This window comes from Phoxinus phoxinus, assembly GCF_949152265.1.
Source record: "Phoxinus phoxinus genome assembly, chromosome: 19".
Classification (NCBI taxonomy): Eukaryota; Metazoa; Chordata; class Actinopteri; order Cypriniformes; family Leuciscidae; genus Phoxinus; species Phoxinus phoxinus.
In genome coordinates this window covers 27511739-27534236 of record NC_136894.1, presented here as the reverse complement: position 1 = coordinate 27534236, position 22498 = coordinate 27511739, and the positions used below count along the sequence as shown (strand labels likewise).

The following is a 22498-nucleotide window of genomic DNA, read 5'->3' as shown; positions in this document are numbered from 1 at the left end:
TCAAGCGCATGATGCATAAATATTTTACAAGCACTATTGTCCAACTGCAGGACTTTCATTAGAGCTGAATATCACGGTTATCCATCTCATTCCACAATAAGCTTAATAAGCACAATAATGGCTTTATATGTTTAGTTCAGTCATATTTATGTCTTGTGATCTAACCACACAACCCAAACCCCTGTCATCTCACCCTGTCTTCTGACTGTAGGAAATTGGTCTAATTCTGGAGCAAAGTAAAGACTTGCGTCACAGCCAGCTTACTTGAGAAAAACAGTATGTTACTATTCCAAACTATTACCTAAACTAAAGAATATGAATACTATGCACAGCATGTGAATTCTCTGTTTGTGTGAAAAACTAGTTTTGCTAAAATATGCATTCAATGCACAATGTGTTAGATAATGTATCCCACAATGCATTGTGCCTCACTTAACCTTTTAATTCCAGTGTGATATAGAACCAGAAATTATTTTACTGACTTCTTGAATTAGTTAATCATACTTACAGACTTGCAAAAGTGTCACACAAAATTATATTAAAAATGAATTAAATTTGCAGAATAAAGAGGTCATGTGAAATCAGCATAGCAGACTATGGTTTTAAATGTGTGTTATGAAATATTGCACTGTTACAGTATTTTTAAAAATAGTAAGTACTAGTTGCCGTATATACTGCACCATATGCTACATTATAACAGAAGAAAAGCTTAGAAGAAGACGTCTAGATATCTCACACGTGCACTCACACACACACAACTCCAAAACGGCTACAAATGTGTTAGTATGATGGTACAACAGAGTGTAGTCACATGTTAGACAGAGGGTTACCGTAGTTTGACTTTTGAGGCGTGGCTCGGAGTGTGTGTGAGTCTGGTGTAGTTGATTTGTGCTGTAAAATAGGAAAAACAAAAGTAATTTCAGTTCAAGGAATGTGCTGTATGTTGACTAAGTACAGCATCAAATGTTCCAGTTCAACAGCTTAATTCATTGCCATTCCTGTACACAACTGACTGCACTGTCGTATTTGCATGTTTGTCTTCCTTGTGGAGCCGATTTATTGAATTTAGGTTTAAACTGATTTAATATCAACTGATTGTGGTCATATTCCTGCAATGGCGAAACATGGAACGTCTTAACCGAATGCAAGACAGCTTGTGACTCACCGAGCAACTTTCTAAGTGCTTATTGATCGATTTCAGACTCGACTAAAGTTAGGGGTTAAACCGATGTCCGCTGGCTCACTTCCTGTCTGACACGTGGTGCAAGTGAACACAGTGTTCAGTTCTGATGAAACATCATTTTGACATATTTGATTTTTGATATTCAAGCCCTCCTACACAGGGAGTGACATCATTTGGCCTTTTCAACAACACTGAATGGAAGAAAATCAGTGCAACATCAATTCTTTGTTAAGCTCGGCCATTTAACATTGTTATTTGAGTTATTTAATATTATGTATATACATCCACTTGCCTGTTTATTAGGTACACCCTTTAGCATTCAAAACTGCCTTATTTTTTCATGGCATAGATTCAAAAAGTTGGTGAAAACATTCCTCAGAGATTTTGGTCCACATTAACATGACAACATCACGCAGTTGCTGCAGATTTGTCAGCTGGACATCCATGATGTCAATGTCCAGCACATCCCAAAGCTGCTCTATTGGATTGAGATCTGTTGACTGCGGAGGCATTTGAGTTTAGTGAACTCATTGTCATGTTCAAGAAACTAGTTTGAGATGATTTGAGCTATGTGACATGGTGCGTTATTCTGCTGGAAGTAGCTATAAGAAGATGGGCACCGCTTACTGGATATTTCCTCTTTTTCGGATCATTCCCTGTAAACCCTAGATATGGTTGTGCGTAAAAAATCCCAGTAGATCAGCAGTTTCTGAAATACTCAGGCCAGCCCGTCTGGCATTAACAACCATGTCATGTTCAAAGTCACTTAAATCACATTTCTTCCTATTCTGATGCTCAGATTGAACTTCAGCAGATCGTCTTGATCATGTCTACATGCCTAAATGTTTTGAGTTTCTGCTTTGTGATTGGCTGATTACATATTTGCGTTATTGAGCAGTTGAACAGGTGTAGCTTATAAAATGGATGAGTGTTGCAGCTCATAATATTTCAATTAATCAATTTTTCTTTCCTAAAACACGTTGGTTGCAATTAATGCAAGACTCCAAACTAAACTATATCAAACTACTTTGACCATGTGAGGTTGTTGAAGAACAATTTTTGAAGGTTAAGCACCTCCTCTCACTGACTATTTGTATAAGTGGCTTCATTTTATTAAGAGTGGACCAATTTTGTACTCTATTCGTGGAAAGTGCCATTAACATCTGCAATGTACAATTACAAACACAGGCGCAAATAGATATATGCAAGCACACATACAGACTGACACAAACTGACAGGCCCATAAGACTCTTCACTATTGCCAGAATGAAATCATATATCACTCACAGCAAGCCCACAGCCTACAGAATTCATTAAGCACACAAGTCGAGCAAGTGTCTTCAGACAGCAGTAGATTTATGACCGCACAAGAGATGCGCGAGAATATTGAATATTGCTGGAGGTAAACTTGGAGCAGTGCAGATTACCGTTCCATCATTTTTGCAGATCTCAGAGAATATTGAAGGTGCCCAGTAATACATGCGGCTGATCCCTTCACAGTCCTAACACACCGAGATTCATAACCCAGACTTCCTTTGCAAACAAGATTTTTGATAGCAGTTTAATGTCCGGTAACATCCGCTGTCTGTGACTTTTCCTTGTAAAGGAAGTAGTGAACTCATTTAAACCAATATTATTTCATCATCATACCATCTAAATCTAATTACAAACATGAATCTTATATATGCATCATATATGAATCTTGTAGAATGAGCAACTTTATATTATTCGATGTTCTATTTTGTATTATATTAGCAGATGCATTTACCAAAAAAAACTTTACACTTAATATTATATAATATATATTAATTTAGAAGGTATATTTTACTAAAGCATCTTTATATTTCATTCTGTTTATTAATTTAACAGCTGCATTTGCCTGAAAAAACTTCATATTATTCTATTGTACAAAAGTTTTACAACATGCACACTGTATGTTTCAAAGTAAGCATTGTTACCCATGATGCCCTCTGTTTCTGCTCAAGCAGCAGCAGAGGTCAATGCTCTCCGGCCCGTCTCAGACTGGCTCTCAGGATATTGAATCAAGCAGTGAAGCAAACACGGTGGAACATTGGTTCGGTTAATGCAAGGGCAGCATTTCAAAGGAAACATATTTTTCATTTCTCAGCATCAGCTGCCAGAGGAAGGTGACTGCAGCTCCAGAGCTGTTAACCTTTAACCGCCATACTGAGGCAAAGGACCAAACCACTCATAATAGCCATCTAATGCTACGTCACACACGCTCACGTCCAGCCCCTTTATTGTTTCATTTTCAACACCGTCTGTTAATGTTTTCTAAAACAACATTCCTATCAATATTTCATCAGTGGTCCGAGAAACATTTTTGCGCTCCCCCATCACGTCTGACAGTGAAGCTCCTGTAGTTTTCCTTACTATGGCTCACACAGTTTGGTAACATTTTAAGGATCTCAGTTAGTCCACAGGTTAGTCCAGTTATCCAATCAAATTCTCTATTGAGGCAAAGTAAACGTTTTTTGTTAAGTATCAAGCGATTTATTGGGTAAATGTGTTTCCATTGTAGTTCATGTGCATGTCTTCTTATTGGATAAAAAATGTATCTACCTCATTTGAATGCACAAGTTTTTATTTTTTTAATTTATGCACATCTTGGTGTTTCCATGAAGCGTATTCTAATGCGATATCCCAACATTTGGATACAAATAGGTGGATGGAATTGTCACCCAACTTCTCTAAAGTTAGTAAAGCTATTTTGTGTGTTTAATCCAAATTTGTGTAGAAATGTCTTTACTTTTGGCAGAATAATGAATCAAGAAAAAAAAGCAGTGTATTGTTATTTTCATGCATTGTTGGACACAGTATTCTGACATCAAAGCAAACATCAAAGAATCAGGAAGAGTTTTTGGGAATAATCATCTCTAACTGCTTAGAAACACCAAGGTGAGGATATGCCCGTGTCTGTGACATGGGTACTAATTTTGTTCAGCTACTAAATAAAGTAAAAAAAAAAAAAAAAAAAAATTTGTCTGGAAGGTCTAATCTAAGCTTAAATGAGAACTTTGAGACATAAAGTTGAGGATATGTCTCATTGACCTTGATTTGAATGTTCACCAGAGCCTGACAATAATGAGCACACACTGGAGTTAACCGACTGTATAAAACACACTTGGATCATAAGGGTCGGTGCACGTCTGTTTGGCCGTCACACACTGTTGCAAATGTGTTTTTTTTAGCTCACCTTCAACATGCCAGCTGATTTATATCCAGGAAATTTTGCTTCTTTGCCCCCCACCGATGGGACGTCCTTACAATCTGCAGATTCGTTGGTAATATATCAGTGCAGTTTATGGACACATGCTGCGTATTTCAGAGAAACATGCCTTGATGTGTCTTCATGACACTCCTGGAACAGAAAACAATAGATAAGTCAACCGAAATAAACCCATGCTTACTAATGAAGCATAACTGTTAGAATTATTTCCAATCCATACTGTACATATTTACTGATATGACTGCTGATTTTATTAAATGTTTTGTTTTTAAAGAAATAGTTTTTAAGAAGATCGAATCTAGAATATTTTAAGACATTGAAACATTTTAACTTTATAGAAAATATAGATGTGACATGGCATAGAAAACAGTTTCAACTATTCTGAGTTTATCTGCTTCCAATATCAGGCGATTTGACTGATAGATAATAAAAAAAGACTATTTATATTGTCAAGACCCTTAGTTTTCACTGCAACATTATTTTCAGCATAATTGAGCACTTTATATATATATGTATATATATATATATATATATATATATATATATATATATATATATATATATATATATATATATATATACTATTTATGTGTGTGTTTGTGTGTCCTGGGCACCTCTTAATGTGGTACAATTTAATGATGGTAAATACTGTAAAAAATACAATTTATTTTACATAAATTTACTCAAGATTTTGGAACTGATAATCACTTATTAATCTGACACTTGGGCATCAATATGGGCTGATGGCTTGGTGGATATATCAGTCTTTCTGTCAAAGTTATGAAAGAGAGCATGCAATAACGAGACTGATGGACAGACAGAGAAACTGTGAGTGAATTTGTGAATACTAATAACCATGGTTGAGTTTTCCCGTTTAAAACACGCTGATTCTTCCAGCATAAAGCCAGTCTGGAAAAGCCCATATCCTCTCAGATTCCAGCCATTCCACTCGTGTCACAACTACACAACCTGTGGTGTGGGAAGGAGCCATTAGATGTGATTAGCACCACACACTCATACAGGTCCAGCTTGAGTGAAGTGGCTTTGAGCTGCGGATTGTGTCATAAGTATGATTTGGGATCATATCCAGAAATGCCACTGCTGTCATCCGTCTTGCAGCCGTGGCGTGCAGCGTACATTGTTTTGTCTCAGAGCGGCACATCAGGTTCCCAGAACAAATATTGTCTGAGATGAGTCACAGCCTGAGTAATTAGAAATGGCGTCTTCCTGAGTCACGGGTGTGCGTCTGCCACTCTATTACTGAGTCACTGGATTATGTTCATTGAACAACACACACCCTCACAATGGGCAAACAGCTCCGCTGACAACGGTACAGCAACACAGAGTTCTGAGAGAGAAATGCATTCTGGGTTAGATAAGACAATGCAAGGCTTGATGTGTTTAGCCGCAAATGAACTTCTCTTGTTCTCTCTAGGTGATGGAATGGATGATGTCGGAAGTACAGGGGACTGTGGAGTTCTCACTGGAGTTGCACAAGTTTCACAATGTGGATCTCTTCCAGAGAGGGTAAGTCTGTGTTCTTCTGCATGTTTGAAGGCTCTGATGAATGGCTTCGTAAAGCATCTGGTCTCTAAACAACCTGTTCAGGAATAGCACATGGTGACGGCATCATGTACAAACCCTAAGAGCCAGTTTGGATCACTCTGTGCAGTTTAATTGAGAACGTGCGCTCACATTCCGGACATTTTTTCATGTTCTTTTGCAATGAATAGATGGAATTGTGTTGGAGTTTTAGTTTATGTCTCATTAGCTTTCAGAACATGTTAACAGCAAGTGTTCCTAAATGCAGACAAAATGGACTTTTAGCCGATATATGCATTTTCTTTAATGGTAAAATGCACAAAAAAAATGTTAATGACTTATCTTGGACTCAAGGTTGTCTAAAACTCCAACCAAATAAAATCTGCTAAATGCTATATAGACTAAAGAATATTCTGCTATTTACATAAAAACACTACCCTTAAATAGTTTATGGAGTCAGTAGGATTTTTAATGTTTTAGAAATAAGTCTCGTATGCTCAACAATGCAGATTTCATCTGAAAAAAAAAAAAAAAAAAAAAAAAACCGGAAAACGTTTTTTTTACTGACCTCAAACTTTTAAATGGTAGTGTCGATAGGTGTCCCTCGAATTTCCTGTTTCAACAGGAAATACATTAACAGAACATTAATTCGATTTTTTTCTAGGCTATTAGTGACACCAAATAAAAATGCAATCTGTTCGAACAGCCTGATTGGCTGAGAAATAATATTCACTCAACCAAAGGCATGAGTTTGTTAGACGAACAGTAGACAGAGAGACAGAAACGCATTATATTTGGTACCACTATTGGTGAAAAAAATTCAATAAAAATAAAAATCACACTTCTCTGTATGTGTATTTGATACCTATTTTAGAAATGTCCTCTGTATGTATGTTTCATGTAAAAAAAAAAATTTTTACTAACAATATTCCCATTGAAAAGTTCTGAGGCTGTTATTTTTAGTGACGGTTGTAGCATATCATGTCTAGGCATATATGCAGAAATGCAAGCTATTTCTTGAGGTGAGAATCTTCCTGGCTAATTACATTGTTATTTACACATTAGTTTACCTTAATGAAGTTACTGGAAAAATAACCACTGTAACACTGTCAATGCACATGTTATCTACACTGCAAGTGCAAAGTTTGCCAAAAAAAGTTGTCTACACTGCAAATGTCTGAAGCCGTGTTGTTTGCAATATTGACATCTTTACTGATTGTAATGACTGTGAGGTACAGCTCGCTTGTAGTGTGGACTGAGTGTTAAACACTGTTTTCATATACACCTCCCCCGCTAAGACCATAAGGCATCGCATGAAGGTGTTCGGTTCAGTAGACTGGTAAATTAATGATTGATTTTTGCTGTTTTTGTACATTATTTTCCTGTCATTGGTTCAAGCCAAATCAATTACACCCTTGCTGCGAGCAGCAGGTGAAGTCTACAGGGAATTCAATGACTTTACAGGTCACTGGTTTTTAACTATGCAGCATATAGAGATCTGACTAGGAACTCATTTCAGGTTCAGAGACAAAACTGTGCAGCCTGCCATGACCTTTATGATTCTTCTGGAAGTTCTACCACAGTAACTTTGGTGCTAATTCAGTGTTTGGATGAGGGGTTGACATTAAAAATAATTGGCATGTTATATACTGTGTAAAGGTTGGTAAGATTTTTTATATATTTTTGAGAGAAGTCCCATATGCTAATTAATTTGATTAAACTTGTTCTATTTATATGCATACCTGTGGTCAAAGCTGAATTTTCAGCATCATTACTCAGTCTTTAGTGTCACATGATCCTCCAGAAATCATTCTAATATGATGATTTGCTGCTCAAGAAACATTTACTATTATTATGTTGAAAACAGTTGTGCTGCTTAATATTTTTGTGGAAATCTTGCTACTTTTTTAAAGGATTTTTTAATGAAGAGAAAGTTTAAAAGAACAGCATTTCTTTGAAATATAGTAAAGACATTTATAATGTTACAAAGTCTTACTGACACCAAACTTTTGAATGGCAGTGTATATTAAATATGACTAAATATATATATATATATATATATATATATATATATATATATATATATATATATATATATATATACGCTAAATATACATTTTAAAAGTGTAAACAACATTTACTAAGTTTTTTTATGACAATAGAATATAATAATTCATGTAAAAAATTCTGCAGGTCCGTTAAAAATGAATAAGCGAAGGAAAAAGGAGATTAAACCGGGCCAATTATATAGGACTTTACAACATTAATACTTTCCATTTTACATACAAATAAAATGACCAAAAACTTGAGGTTAATGAAAAAAGGCTTGTGTTAACTATACCCATTTAAAGAGGGGTAGTTAACACAAACTTAATTATTTACCGTATTTAAAAAAATATTCCTGGTTTTACAGTACAAATCGCATCAGTGCACAAAAAAAAGGTAATATTGGTCATAATTAATATAAATGTTATCAGTGGAGTTGGCAGTTAATTTGTACACATTCTGTGCACTGTTGTTGATAAAGAACAGGGATAAAGCTTGAAGAAAAATTCGACTAATTGTCCTTGTTAATTTGATAACACAAAGACTGAGATGAATAAATGAAAAATAATACTGCCCTGTTAATAAAATGTGCCTATTTTATTCCGATAAAAATAACTTGAATACACATCACACTACATGATTACTGAACTCGTATAGGCAACTTCCATAGAAAGACTTGAAGACCACAGAATGCTAAAGGCATTGTTTATAACAGAGAAAGTCCATGTTGTCTTTAAGAAGCGGGTAGAGCTAACACAAACGTAACCGACAAGGGTGATAAACAAAGTTTCTAAAAAAAGAACCTAACAAGTTTGCTCTGTGACTTTGATAAAACGAGTCTACGAATCTAAGATAAAGCTAGACATCCTGACTCTAGCAGTGCATCTAAAGTCGGATAAGTCTCATTAGACACCCGTTTGTCAGCAGATCTAGAATACTATTTCCTCTCTATCCTCAAGCAGTCTCCTGACAGCTGTGTGAAGCAGAGGTTGTGATGGAGTAGAGGTCACTCATGATGTTGTTCAGCTCACCGCGTCTGCTCTGAGATTAAAGCAAGGCTGTTGGCTGAAACATCAGCTTTGCAGAGATTTGACTTCCCCTTCCCCCAACATAAAGCAGAAAGCTAAACCCCTGAATCTCCTCTGAAATAATCCCCAGAAGACACAGACTGCTGTTATACTGTTTGTTTTTTCACAGCCACTGTATGTAGTTCCTGCTCTGAAGAGAAGCATCTAACAATAGAACAGGACAGATTGAACTAATATAAATTTAGCCTCTATGTGTCTGGTGGAGCCCAACAGAATACGTTGTAGTGAGCGCGGATAATCTATTTGGGAATGAAGTATTAGGTGAGCAGTCATTCGTTGGTGTGTGTGTTTGTGTGTGTGTGTGGTTGAAGAAGATGATGTGGATTTGGTGAAACAGAAAAGAACACAAACAAATATGTCATAGTTTACTCACCGTCAGGTTGTTCCAAGCCATTATTTTCTCTGTGGAACAGAAAGAGATATTTAAAAAAAAAAAGTCTTTGTAATTAAAATGAACTAAGGCTGAAGCTTTAAAAAAGCACCATAAAAGTAGTCAAAATCCCTCACATGCTACATTGCAAATCGTATTAATTCATGATAGCTTTTTGTCCAACTTCCTACGATCCAATCAATTCCCAAGTCCTGCCCTACATTTTTTCTTATTCCAGAACCTGTTACACTTGAATATACATCACAATAGGGAAGGAAAGAATAATGCCGCTTCCGTTCCATGCCAACTTTAATTCCATGTGGGCAATTTACAAAACTTGCTAAATTAAAAAGAAACTTGCTTATTGCAAAACTTGCTTATTTTTTTAAGCAAACGCTAGCAAGAAGCTGTTGTTTGTGTGCTACAGACAGATGCTATCTCATTTCAGACATGTTGTAGCTTGTGTTACGCTGTAAACATGCTTTAGCATGCGCTACAGACATTTTAGTACATGCTGCAACAGTGTATCATGTATTTCAAACATGTCGTATCTTGTACTGAACTGCAGACATGTTTTAAAATGTGCTACAGACATTTAAGTGCATGCTACTGACACTTTAGCATTTAGCACTTTAGCAGTGCATATGTGTTTTGTTGCATCATGCTTAGTGTTGTGGTAACGATTCAGCGTGGAACTATAGTTGCATTTAGCATGTGCTGTAGATGTGGTGAAGCTTGTGTATTTGACGTGTGCTGTAGACATATTTTAGCATGTACTGTCAACATACTGTGGTGTAGATGTTCTTGCGGAGCTGATGTGAAGTACAGGGATGACCCGACTCGGTCCAGGAGCTCCAGAGAGTATGATCTGTGAAGCACTTCAACATTTAACATGCAACCGCAGTCACTTCACTGGCCAAGGTGACCTTTGTACAATCCCCCTGAATGAGTCTGGGCCGTCTGAACATGCCGACTAAGCTTTCACATTAATTCATCATCATTATTTATGATCTAATAGAGATTCACTGCATAAGATTTCACACTGACCAGATAAAACAGCTGTTTATCTCGGTCTTGTGCACTGTAAACGGTATAGGTACATGCTTTATATACATTATTTATTGCCATTTTGTCCTGAAGGGATTCATAATTTAGTCACATTTGTAGAGAAATTTACCAGTATGGTTATGAAGAGCATCCCAGTCTTTTATTAGACAACATAAGCTTGGTTTATATAGAATTCAATATGTTTTAATTTTTATATATACTATATACACTGAAAATTATTCTAAAAGTTTGTAATAATTCGTATTTTTAAATGTTTTTAAAAGGATGGCTGCATTTATTTGATCAAAAATACAGTAAAAAAATTGTGAAACATTATTACCATATATGTGTCAAAACATTAAATTAACCATTATTCATTGAAACTTCATGATTACATAGGTTTCAAGAAATTTATATTATTCAATGAAAAAAGGGAAAAAAGAAATATGATTTTATTTTATGTTTTTGTGGGGGTTTTTTTAAGCAAGGACATCTTCTATTTCAGACTCACTGAAACTTGCTCTGTGTTTTGGTTTGACACTTTTAACTGCAAACTTGTACATATCTGATGATGATTCGTCAAATGATGTCTAATTCTGGGTCTTTTTCACTTTGTAATCTGTGAATAAAATCTATAATGCTTCAATAATTCTGTCACTTGCAGCTTCTATCAGGTGAGGGCAGGTCTACGCGTGTCTCCTCGGGTTCCCCACAGAATCACTGCCATAACACCTGGATACACAGGTGAGAACTTTCTATATTGACCTGTGTTGACCTTCTTTACTGTGTGTTGTTTCATTGTCTCCATAATTGTATGTGTCAAAAAATACGCAACGAATCAGTCAGTGACACTAGCTAGTGAGTGTATCTACATTCTTTTGATTCCATTTTTTAGATTTAATGTTTAGTGGTGGTGGTTTGGATTTGAGATGTATCATCCGAGAGTTTTAGACTCTCAGCATGCTATGATCTTCTATGAGGAGAAGCTTCTATAAATGTATTAACAGGGCCACTGTGACCATTAAAGCAGCACTTCAAATTTAAATTCCCCTCCTGAACAACAATTTTAGAGACAATTACTGTCGAACTTGCTGCAAGCACTGTTATTATACACAATGCGTTTGTTTGTGAGGACTTTAATCATTTTGGTTACAGTTATTCAGTCTATACCTTGTTTTAATGGATAGTGAAGCCCATCGGAAGAGTCTGCTCCAGGGTTTCAGTCGAGGGCTCTTTCCAAGAGGCTTTTGGGAGGATTCCCCTCACTGTTTTTCTACTCCTGCAGTTAAAAATAAATGTGCAGAATAAACCACTCAGACACAAAGTTTTCTGAGACAAAAATACAGCCTTTACAGGACAGACAGAGAGACAGAGAGACAGAGAGAGAGAGAGAGAGAGAGAGAGAGAGAGAGAGAGAGAGAGAGAGAGAGAGAGAGAGAACTCAAACAGAGATAAAGTCTTTAGCCTACCATCTAGATATGAGCCTTTTAATTTCTGACAAATTATCCACTAAAACTATAAAAACAGATCGACAAAGAAAATGAGAGCAAAATAAGATTTGTTCAACATTGATTTTAAAGATTTGAAAGTGAAAGAAAGTGTTTGCTATTCAAAATGTATATAAAGTCATTACAGTTGTACAGCTGAAATAGGAGAGAGAATTACCCTACTTATTATGTAAACTATAGGCTACAGGGAAGTGAACCCTCTCATTTTGTACATATTGCTATAATATTTTAGGTTAAAATTAACAACAGAGCCTATTAATCGGTTATATTGAACTGCTATTAATTTTCAGATATAATCACTGCACTCAAATTAAAAATGTAAATGTTTGTAACGTTATACAACAGTTGCACATAAGGTAGTTTGCATAAACACCTGTCTTCACTCTTCATAATACATTTATTCAAACATAATTAACAGTAAACTAGCTCCTCTCTAGAGTTTTTATAGAAAACTAATGAATTGTAAACATTGGATAGCCTAACGTTACCTTTCCTGTAGTGATGGGCAATCCGGCTCTTTTTCGTGAGCCGGTGTTCTGTCGATGTAGCATACTTTGTCAGAATAGCATACCGGAAGTTGAGTTTTATAGCAGGTTCTGTCAATTTAGCCTACTTTATCAAAAAAGCATACCAGTGTTTGTGAATGGGTATGCTGTTTTGATAGCCCCTGGTTTAATAAAAATACAGTTTATAAAGGGGTATGCTGTTTTAAAGCCCCTGGTTTAATAAAAATAGAGTTTCTACAGGGGTATGCTGTTTTGATACCCCTGTAGAAACTGTATTTTTATTAAACAAGGGGCTATCAACATAGCATACCCCTTTATTAACTGTATTTTTATTAAACCAGGGGCTATCAAAACAGCATACCCTTCAATTAGGTAATGTGTATATATTATGCGATATAATACACAAACACTTACCGCTTGTAATCTTAGGTATGCTGAAATTATGGTTTAAATGTAACGCATGCGTAATTCCACAAATTTTAATGCTGCGCATGCGCATTAACCGAAGGTATCCCATTCTGATGGGTATGATGTTCCGTCAGAACACCGGCTCATTTGACTCAGCTCACTGAAATGAGCCGGCTCATTTGACTCAGCTCACTGAAATGAGCCGGCTCTTTTGACTCACAAACGGCTCTTTAAAAAATAAACGTTTTAACTCCCTGAAAGTCCACCGCACAACAGTGCAACGTGAATATTCACATTTTTTATTGTCCATAACAACCCGAAAAATGGCCTGCTTGCCTTGCACATCTACTTAATGTGCAAAGTTTTCCATCAATTTTTCTTAGGCTTAGGCCTACCTTCTTTTTTTATGTGGATGTTTTTGAGCTTGTAGAAGTTAGCTCTTACGTTCTTCTGAACATCTTGCGCTGCCATTGCCCGATGTCATTTCTGAGTCATATCCATAATCTGCCTCTCTCACAAGTGGTAGGCTACAATGACTGGTTGTTTTAAAATATAACTAATATCGAAACAAAATAACCCAGTCAGTCTCATCTACGAGACGTTTAGGCCTCCTCCTGACAGCTTGGCTCATAGCTTGCAAGTTTGCTTAGTGGCAAACTTTCTTCATTTGATTGGTTTAACCGCCACCCGCCCAAATTGAATTAAAATATTATATTTTGTCACGCCATCCGCCCGATCAGCGGTTTATCCGCATCTCTAGTGTGTGTGTGTGCGTGCGTGCGTGCTCGGCCCTCCCTCATGCAGTATAATTGGTTGACATCGCGTGTATGATTGACAGGAACAGAGTGAGGCTGATCAGACAGTCGAAACGAATGTGTGTGCGCCTTTAGACCGATAGCCTAATTATTTTGTTGCGTTTCTTTGAATTAGTCAATTATTTTAAATAAAATTAAAATAATTCATTATTTCTTTATTACATAATTATTTAATTTCTATAGGCTATATATATTTTTAAATAGAGTCGGCTCTTCAGATATGCGAGCCAGCTCCCGTCGTTCACCTAATGGCGCTTTTCCACTGCATGGTACGGCTCGGTTCGGTTCGGTACGGTTCAACACGGCGTGGAGCGGTTCGGTTCGCTTTGCTTTTCCACTGCGTGGTACGACTCAACTCGGTACGGCACGGTTTGGTTTGCTTTAGCTCGGTTGCTTTTCCACTGCAGTTAGTACCGCTTCAAAGTGGGTGGGACTGATCGTTAAGTTGTATGTCTGGTGGTAGCCGTGTGCGGCTAAGAGCTGTGCTACTTCCGCTCCTCGGCAACCAACGAGAGGAACGTCTGCACCTCGTCCACTGACCACGATTCAGCCATTTCTTGTTTGATTTTTTTGAACTTTTTTTGTCAAGTAAAAACTCTAAAAACAGGTGCTACCGCGTTTGCTGTTGTCTGGCTATTTAAATATAGCGGGTTTAGTGTCTCGTGTAGCAAATATACAATGACGCTGAAGTGACGATTCTGTCTGACCAATCAGTGATCTGCAGTGTTTTCACGTCACGTTTAGTATCGGTACGGTACGCTTGGAACCTCAACAGAGGTGGTACCATTTAAAGCGAGCTGAAGCGAGCCGTACCGTACCGTACCATGCAGTGGAAATGCGCCATAAGAGAGCCGTACCGAACCGAGCCGTACCGTACCATGCAGTGGAAAAGCGCCAAAGCGTGCTGTGCCGTACCGAACCGTACCGTACCATGCAGTGGAAAAGCGCCATATAAGAACAGGTGTTCTGACGGAACATCATAGCCATCAGAATGGGATACCTTCGGTTAATGCGCATGCGCAGCAGTAAAATTTGTGGAATTACGCATGCGTTACATTTAAACCATTAATTTCAGCATACCTAAGATTACAAGCGGTAAGTGTTTGTGTATTATATCGCATAATATATACACATTACCTAATTGAAGGGTATGCTGTTTTGATAGCCCCTGGTTTAATAAAAATACAGTTAATAAAGGGGTATGCTATGTTGATAGCCCCTTGTTTAATAAAAATACAGTTTCTACAGGGGTATCAAAACAGCATACCCCTGTAGAAACTCTATTTTTATTAAACCAGGGGCTTTAAAACAGCATACCCCTTTATAAACTGTATTTTTATTAAACCAGGGGCTATCAAAACAGCATACCCATTCACAAACACTGGTATGCTTTTTTGATAAAGTAGGCTAAATTGACAGAACCCGCTATAAAACTCAACTTCCGGTATGCTATTCTGACAAAGTATGCTACATCGACAGAACACCGGCTCTTAGATCCGGCTCATTCGCGAACGACCCATCACTACTTTCCTGAGGTAAATGCAAGTTTGTGACATTACTTATTAAGTCTTTCCGCGGTTGAAACGCAGATTAAGCGATTACATTACATTTTGATAAGTTGTACTGTATCTTTCAACATACATTTTGGTGTTCATGATCATGCATGATTTTTTTTCGTGTTACAAGTGGAACAAAAATAAGACTAGCGCTCAGTGTTGCCGCTTGAACTGAGGCTGCGAGGTTACATTACGTCACATTTAAGAGCGCCAAAACGTCCTTGTTTGAATTTTGTGATAAAATGGACATAATTTGAAATCTGAGACTTTTGTAATCAGAAGTAACAAATCTCTTTGCGATATCTGAATGGGAGGCGCGCTACGAAAAATACTGTTTGGTATAGGAAAAAAACGCAGACCTTGCAATCCTGGCTTGAACTACGGGTGATTCATAGGGTCAAATGGTTAAAAAAATACAATTTTGTCATTACGTACTCACCCTTCAAGTTGTTCCAAACCTTTATGAGTTTCTTTCTTCTGTTGAAAACAAAAAAAAAGATATTTACAAAAATACTTTCAGTATTTGTTTGGGTGAAATATTTAAGGCTATTTTATATAGCCTATATTGCATTATTGAAGACAGCCCTCAACTCCAGGAAATGAGTTTTTGCAGGGTGGGATGTCTAAATTCATGGCCTCTCATTGGCGTATTCTATATTAAACATAAAGGTTTACATTTGCTGTTGTAACAGTTTTGCTGCGTGACATTTTCTCATGGTGTTCTGTGACCTCACCTGATAACACAAACATACACACTATGTAATTTAGGTAACCTGTGTGTCCTGTTCTGTGTGCTAACCTACATTTGTCTCACATTCTCAGCACACACTGTGCTCAAAAAAGTAATCTACAGACGGCTTTAGTGTTATGGGCATCTGACGGCAGTCCGGGACACGGGCGCATGTGTCAGGTGAAAATATAGTCTGTTTTCACAACATTCACGGCTCTCTCATGCACACACACGGGCACACCCACACCCACACACACACCAGCCAGAATAATTTCAGTTGACATCTACTATTGTTTAACACAATATTGTCAAGAAACCTTCTTTGTCATATCTTACCAAACACATTTTTACTTTATTACTTTACTGTATTTACCCAAACTGCTGTTTACTTACAAGTTTGCTTTCACAGTAATGAGGAAGTGTGTTAGCATGCTTCTGAAAGTGAAATGTTTGTTCAGTAAGGCCTCAGATACTCGTGATTCCAGCACACTATGACCCACAGATCAAATACTGCCGTCTGAATGACATCACTTCACCGTGATGAGCTTTTGGGCACACTTTCATCTTTATGTGCGAGGCACTAACAAGACTAGAACTTTGTTTTTGAATGTCTGCTGTCTGAATAGTATAAAAATACACATTTCTTTACATTACATTCTCCGCAGTATACGCCATTACTCTAGTCTTTAGTGTCACATCATCACATGACCCTTCATAAATCACTTTGAAATGCTGATTTGCTGCAAAAGAAACATTTCTCATTATCATCAATGTTAAAAACAGTTGTGCTGCTTAAGATGGAAGCCATGATAAAACCCTTCTGATGAATAGAAAGTTTAAAAAAACAGCGTTTATTTGAGATATAAATCTTAAGTCTATAAATGTCAGTAACAATTTACAATAAGGTTCCATTTGTCAACACTACATTAGTTAGTTAGTGATTAGTTCTTAGTTAATGTTAATTTCAACATTTAATGATACATTATTAAAATTAAAAGGTGCATCTGTTATGTTTAATGGACCTGAGCTGACTGAACTAACAATGAACAGCTGTATTTTTTATTAATTATCATTAACAGAGATTATTATATATAGCTGTATTTTTTTATTAATTATCATTAACAGAGATTAATATATTGCATTAACTAGCAATATGATTATTTTCATGGTTTTCTAGTTCAGCTAATGCTAGTAAATGCATTAAACTAATGGGACCTTAATGTAAATTGTGTTAAACAGTATTTTTTAATACAGACACAAAAAATCACAGAACTGTCCTAACCAGGAACAAAACAAGGCAATAAGAGATAATGGGCCCTATCTTGCACCCAGCGCAATTTACTTTGAACACCGACGCATGTATCATTCCTAGTTTGCACCCGCGCACAGCAGACTTTTCCCTCCACAGACGCACGTCGGTAAATTAGGGAATGAACTTGCGCTCGCGGGGGCGGTTCAGCGCAAAGAGGAGGCGTGTTCCGGCGCAAAACTGCCCTGGTGCTATTTTCCAGTTTTAGAAAGCAATTGCGCCACTGACCAGGAAAAAAACAGTCTAAAGACAGTGGCGCGTTGCGCGTTAGTGATATGGTATTTTAAGGGCGCGTGCTTGGCCATAATGTTAACGCTCATCCACGTTGATTCTCTAATATAAACAGATGCAGCAGTTTTCATTTTTGCAAATCATACATTATTACAAGGAAAAATATTAACACACGAGGGAAATCATTGTTGTGTCCGTGAAGATGTGGAAAAGATCTATCTAGATAAAAAAATAAAAAAAAATCTAGATTAGGCTACACATTTACCCAAATTATACGCCTGTTTAACCGAAGCTAATTTGGGTGGGTTTCTCCCATCATCCCCAATGTCACTTCTCTGTGTTTTACGGCCCTGACGAGAACGTCGGTCTCCTCGGCTGTGAACCGCTTCTGGCGTGCGCCGGCAAATCAGCCGTTATAATAGCAATCCGCCATGGAACAAGCGCGCCGGCTCTTAAAGGGAATGTGAGAGGACGCTCTGATTGGTTTATTTCACGTTACGCCCAAACCACACCTATGAATAATGAAGCTACTTCAGACCAACCCCTTTTAGATTTGCGTCGGGCGCAAGAGTCGTTTATCCCACCGGGAAAATAGCAACAGCGCCGGGATCCGCCCACAAAGTTACTTGCGCTTTGCACTTTGACACTTGCGTGTCAGATCGTTAAAATAGGGCCCTAAAAATAAGATCCCCATGTCCCTTTTAAACTTTTTTTGTCCTAACAAACCAGGACACTGATAAATGAAGTATTTCCTGTTCATTCAGTTGCTCATTTTGTTTCAGTTTTAATCATATGAGATCAGCAGTTTTTTTCTTTGGCTTATCTTAAATGTCTTTATTGAGGACTTAATGTGTGTGTGTGTGTGTGTGTGTGTGTGTGTGTGTGTGTGTGTGTGTTTGGCAGCAAAACTCTACGGCCTCTGTCTGACATTGAGTCTTGGCGCTGCTCTTTGACTGAATGCCAGCAATGGTCTGAATAAAACTGTCACACACACTGGCATCAGCGGCCATTTTGGATCTGTCAGTCATTCTGTCTCTGAAGTGATTCATTTCCAGTTTTAAAATACCATCCGGCACTGGCAGGCTGACTGACTAAACTGAAGTGTTTCAGTGTTTTTGTGCTCACTACTAACTAGAACTGTACAAACGCCGTTTTGCTTCGTGCCTCACAAGTTCTTCCTCAACCTGAGATGCTTAGGATGCTTCCCGTTCTGTATGATTAATTATGCACATTATTGCTGTCATTATCATATGTACTGTAAAAAAGGTAAAGCAGTGCTACACAGTGCATTAAAATCTCCACAGTTGACACTTCCAGCTTCATACAACACGGACAATATTATAAGTATGAAAAGAATGAATCACATGCCACATCATATGATAATAAAGCCACAGAGACATGAGCTAAAATGCTAATTCTGACTGTACAACATGTCAGATTGCAGTGCTGTGAATTACCATACTGCACTCAGACAGCAGCAGACACTGCCCTGTTCAGTCTCTCTATGATGCTCAAATATATATACATTGATACCAAAATAAATTGAAATGAACCCCCCACGGGTTTTTAGATTATTTACTTCTGTTCATTTAGCACTCTTATACAAGCGACTAATAAATGAACAAGTATACTTTGTAAATGTTGCTCAAAAAACATCTTCCTGTATCAAACGTTTTTGCATATATAGTGACAAATGTTGGATCAGTATCAGCACTAACAATACAACCAGAAGCACACGCTCTCATTTCCTCACCGCCACGCTGTTACAGACTCGTATGGCTTTCTTTCAGCTGTGAAACACAAAAGGAGAAATTTTGAATACTGGAGACACTAAAGAATCACAAAAAGACACAAAAGAAACATAGAAGTGGTCTATTCCCTCAGAGTCTCAGCATAGCAGAATTACACGGTTTGTCTAATTTGACTTAATATGGGGGAAACACTATTCTTAACACTTTTGGAACAAATTTATTTAGTCTATTAACAAAGTATTTGACATGTTTTATTTTATTTTTTTATATTTGTCTAGCGATGGCAAAATGCTTAATGTCTTGAATTTGTTTATGTTTTTTAAATTGTGTTGTGAGTGAATTCCAAACTTTCACTGTATCGAAATGTAGTGGTGAAATTTTGCAATGGTTTCCAAATTATAGTTCAACGCAAATTTTGCCTTAACATAGTTCTGAATTAGTTTCTAATGGCTTCCTAAAGACATGTTTAAGGCTAAAACAACAACAACAACAAAAAACTAATGGATATCAATGCTTGGGTCTCTGTGGCCTATATGACTTGTGCACGATATTCCAAGTCTTCTGAAGTCATATGATAGCTTTGGGTGGGTGTAACAGACGTAGGCCAATAAGAGCTCTGTGTGTATACCTCACTCCCCTGCCCTTAAAGGGGGGGTACAATGGTGTTTCATATATTCAGAGTTGTTTACAGTGTTAAAGAGATGGATTCTCATGCTAATAATGGCCAAAGTTTGAAAAGTTATTTTGAACGAATAACAGAGAATTTCTGTGCTGAAAATCATACTTCCGGGTTGCAACACGTTTCGGCTGGTTTTTTTCTATCGTAGATCTAATGACGTAGACCAGAGTGGAACTCCTTATATGAGCATTGCTCTCAGAAAAGCGCGTTCACGCACACGTCGACCAGAGGAGAGAAAGACCGCGCTCATCGACCGCTACTACCGGAAATCATCATCAGCAGCGCTAAATAGGAATGGTTGATGTCAAGAATGTCTCCAAAAAAGAGTTTTGGGATGTGAGGGAAAGTTTACCTTGTTCAGCTTCCCAAAGAACCCAGTGTTACTGCTGGCTCAAGCTGCTCCCGCTTGACTCTATAGCTCCGCCCACGCCCAGAATCAAGGACCTCGGCTTTTTCCGGATAGAATCGGAAAGCTGTATTTTTATTTTATAAATATGATGAAACTAAAGACTTTTTGGAGATATGAAGGACGCACTATTACTCTATAGGTACTCAAGATTAACATGAGATTGACTGAAACTAAGTATTTTACCCCCCCTTTAAGAGGTGTTAACGGCTTGTTAGTGCGCCCACCTCCTATGCAGGTGACCCGGGTTCAGATCCCGCTCAGAGTGGATTAAAGGGGTGGTTCAGGATTTTGGACATCGGACCTCATTTTTAAGTTAGCCTAGTTGTTATTCATCAGTGGAGACAGTTTGAAAAAAATTTCATCCAGTCCTTCCAGTTGTATAGTTCGCCGATGCTAGGCTAGCGCGAGTCAACAGTATCTGCTAGCCTGCCATTAAAAACAGTTTTACCCACTCCACAGTACACCAAAAGCAAATAAATTATAACGCCAGACTTTCAATGTAAATGTCTATTGAATAACAACCAGGCTAACTTGAAAATGAGGTCCGATGTCCAAAATCCTGAACCACCCCTTTAAGTAGAACCGATTCAATTTGGGGCCGTGACCCATGTGAGAGTGAGGTTTAGGGGGAGAGCTGTGCAGGTAAACCTCACTCCCCTGATCTCTAGAGGCGCACTATTGACTGGCATTAGAGGCTGCAGTCTTTAGCGTCCTTGTTAGTGTGCCTGCGTCAAATGCCGGAAACACAGGCTCGGAGCGGTGCGAATAGAACCAGAGGGGTTGCATTGGTGCCGTGACCCGGATGGGAGTGAGGTTTAGGAGTGTGAGTGTTACTATTGTAGGCCAGTAAGAGCTATAGCGACTGATGCTAGAGGGTGCGGTCTTTAGCATCCTTAGCGCGCTCGCCTCCCACGCCGGAGATCCTGGTTCGAATCCCACTCGGAGCGGGTCGAATAGGACAGGTTACACGAGGAACAAATTGATAATTAAGTCATTGATGGGTTGTTAACTGGTTTACTGACTGGATCACTGAGTGAGTTGAACTTGAGAACTCAAACAGTTCAAGTTGTGTTTGATTCATTAAAATAATCAAAATAATAATTGTATCATAAATCAGAGGTTGCAGCTTCTTCATAAATGTGCTAAAGTCTAAAAAATAAGTCTTAAAGGGGACCTAGCAAGTTAGCAACCCCTTTTTCTGAGCCTTTATTTCAAGTTGTGTTTTCATGCTTAAATGCTTGACTCTGTCTAATTCCTGTCTCTGTGAAGCCCCTCCTTCTAAAAAACGCAATGTGCTCTGATTGGTCGGCTGGACCAGCGTGTTGTGATTGGTCAACCGGTTTGAGTGTGTTTTGGAAATGTCACGCTCCTTACCATATTTTTGTACCAAAATACAGTGGCGTGTACGTTCCAGGAAGAAAACTCAAGACTCGAGGCATTTCAGGAAGTTCAGAAATAATAACTCCCTTTGGAGAGACTTTGTGCTTTGTAATTTTGCAGACCTTTTTCATGCTAAAACAGCAACGTTACACACTAAAGAAAAGTCTTAAAAGCAAGTCTTCAATTTCAGTCGGTTCTTCACATAAAGCTATTACTTGACTTTAAAAGACTTGCAATTTAGTGCACAAGTCATATGGGCGACTTTAAAAGATATATTTTTTTTATTTATAATTTCATTATTTTGAAGCTTGAAAGCCCCTGGCCTCCTTTATGTTTATTATATATTTAAAAAAAAATAGTGTCCAGGATATTAATTTTTCTTGTTCTACAAAAGTCATCCAGGTTTTTAACAACCTAAAGGTAAATATTGGCAACATTTTCATTTTTGGGTGAACTATCCCTTTAAAGGTGCCATGTGTAATTGTCTGGCAAAAAAAAATCAAGTCATACTCCACATTCCATACCAGATGGGGGCAGTATACCTCACATATCAAAATATGTGATGTAGGATATGGTATTTTATAAAAGCACACACTATAAATATGATAAAGAAGCAGAAACAGATAGTTGCAGTAAAGTAAGATATGTTAATAAGTTGAAGAAACAATAATGATGTGACACACACACACT

General features: G+C 37.6%; 2 protein-coding genes across 12 annotated transcripts in view; one reads left to right on the top strand and one right to left on the bottom strand.

Moving 5' to 3' along the window:
* The window catches only part of fam135b (family with sequence similarity 135 member B), a gene marked incomplete at its 3' end in the record, with an annotated part of 63354 nt that overhangs the window by 3174 nt on the left and 37682 nt on the right, over positions 1-22498 (top strand). The window contains exons 1-3 of one of the 2 annotated variants that reach the window (XM_079590702.1): positions 5295-5763; positions 5869-5960; positions 11191-11270. In XM_079590702.1, the coding sequence (XP_079446828.1) occupies positions 5872-5960; positions 11191-11270 (169 nt within the window). In that variant the 5' untranslated portion in view covers positions 5295-5763; positions 5869-5871. Of the gene's footprint in view, positions 1-5294; positions 5764-5868; positions 5961-11190; positions 11271-22498 lie in introns of those variants that run through there. The other variant, XM_079590703.1, reaches the window with a different exon arrangement.
* The window catches only part of col9a1c (collagen, type IX, alpha 1c), a 65722-nt gene that overhangs the window by 40446 nt on the left and 2778 nt on the right, over positions 1-22498 (bottom strand). For 4 of the 10 annotated variants that reach the window (XM_079590711.1, XM_079590720.1, XM_079590712.1 and 1 more), the window contains exons 2-5: positions 11697-11805; positions 10268-10347; positions 9483-9511; positions 4401-4565 (exon numbers count right to left, since the gene is read on the bottom strand). The gene's annotated coding sequence lies outside the window, so the exon portion shown is untranslated. Of the gene's footprint in view, positions 1-830; positions 892-4400; positions 4566-9482; positions 9512-10267; positions 10348-11696; positions 11806-19342; positions 19380-22498 lie in introns of all 10 variants that reach the window. The other 6 variants (XM_079590713.1, XM_079590717.1, XM_079590715.1 and 3 more) reach the window with 6 other exon arrangements.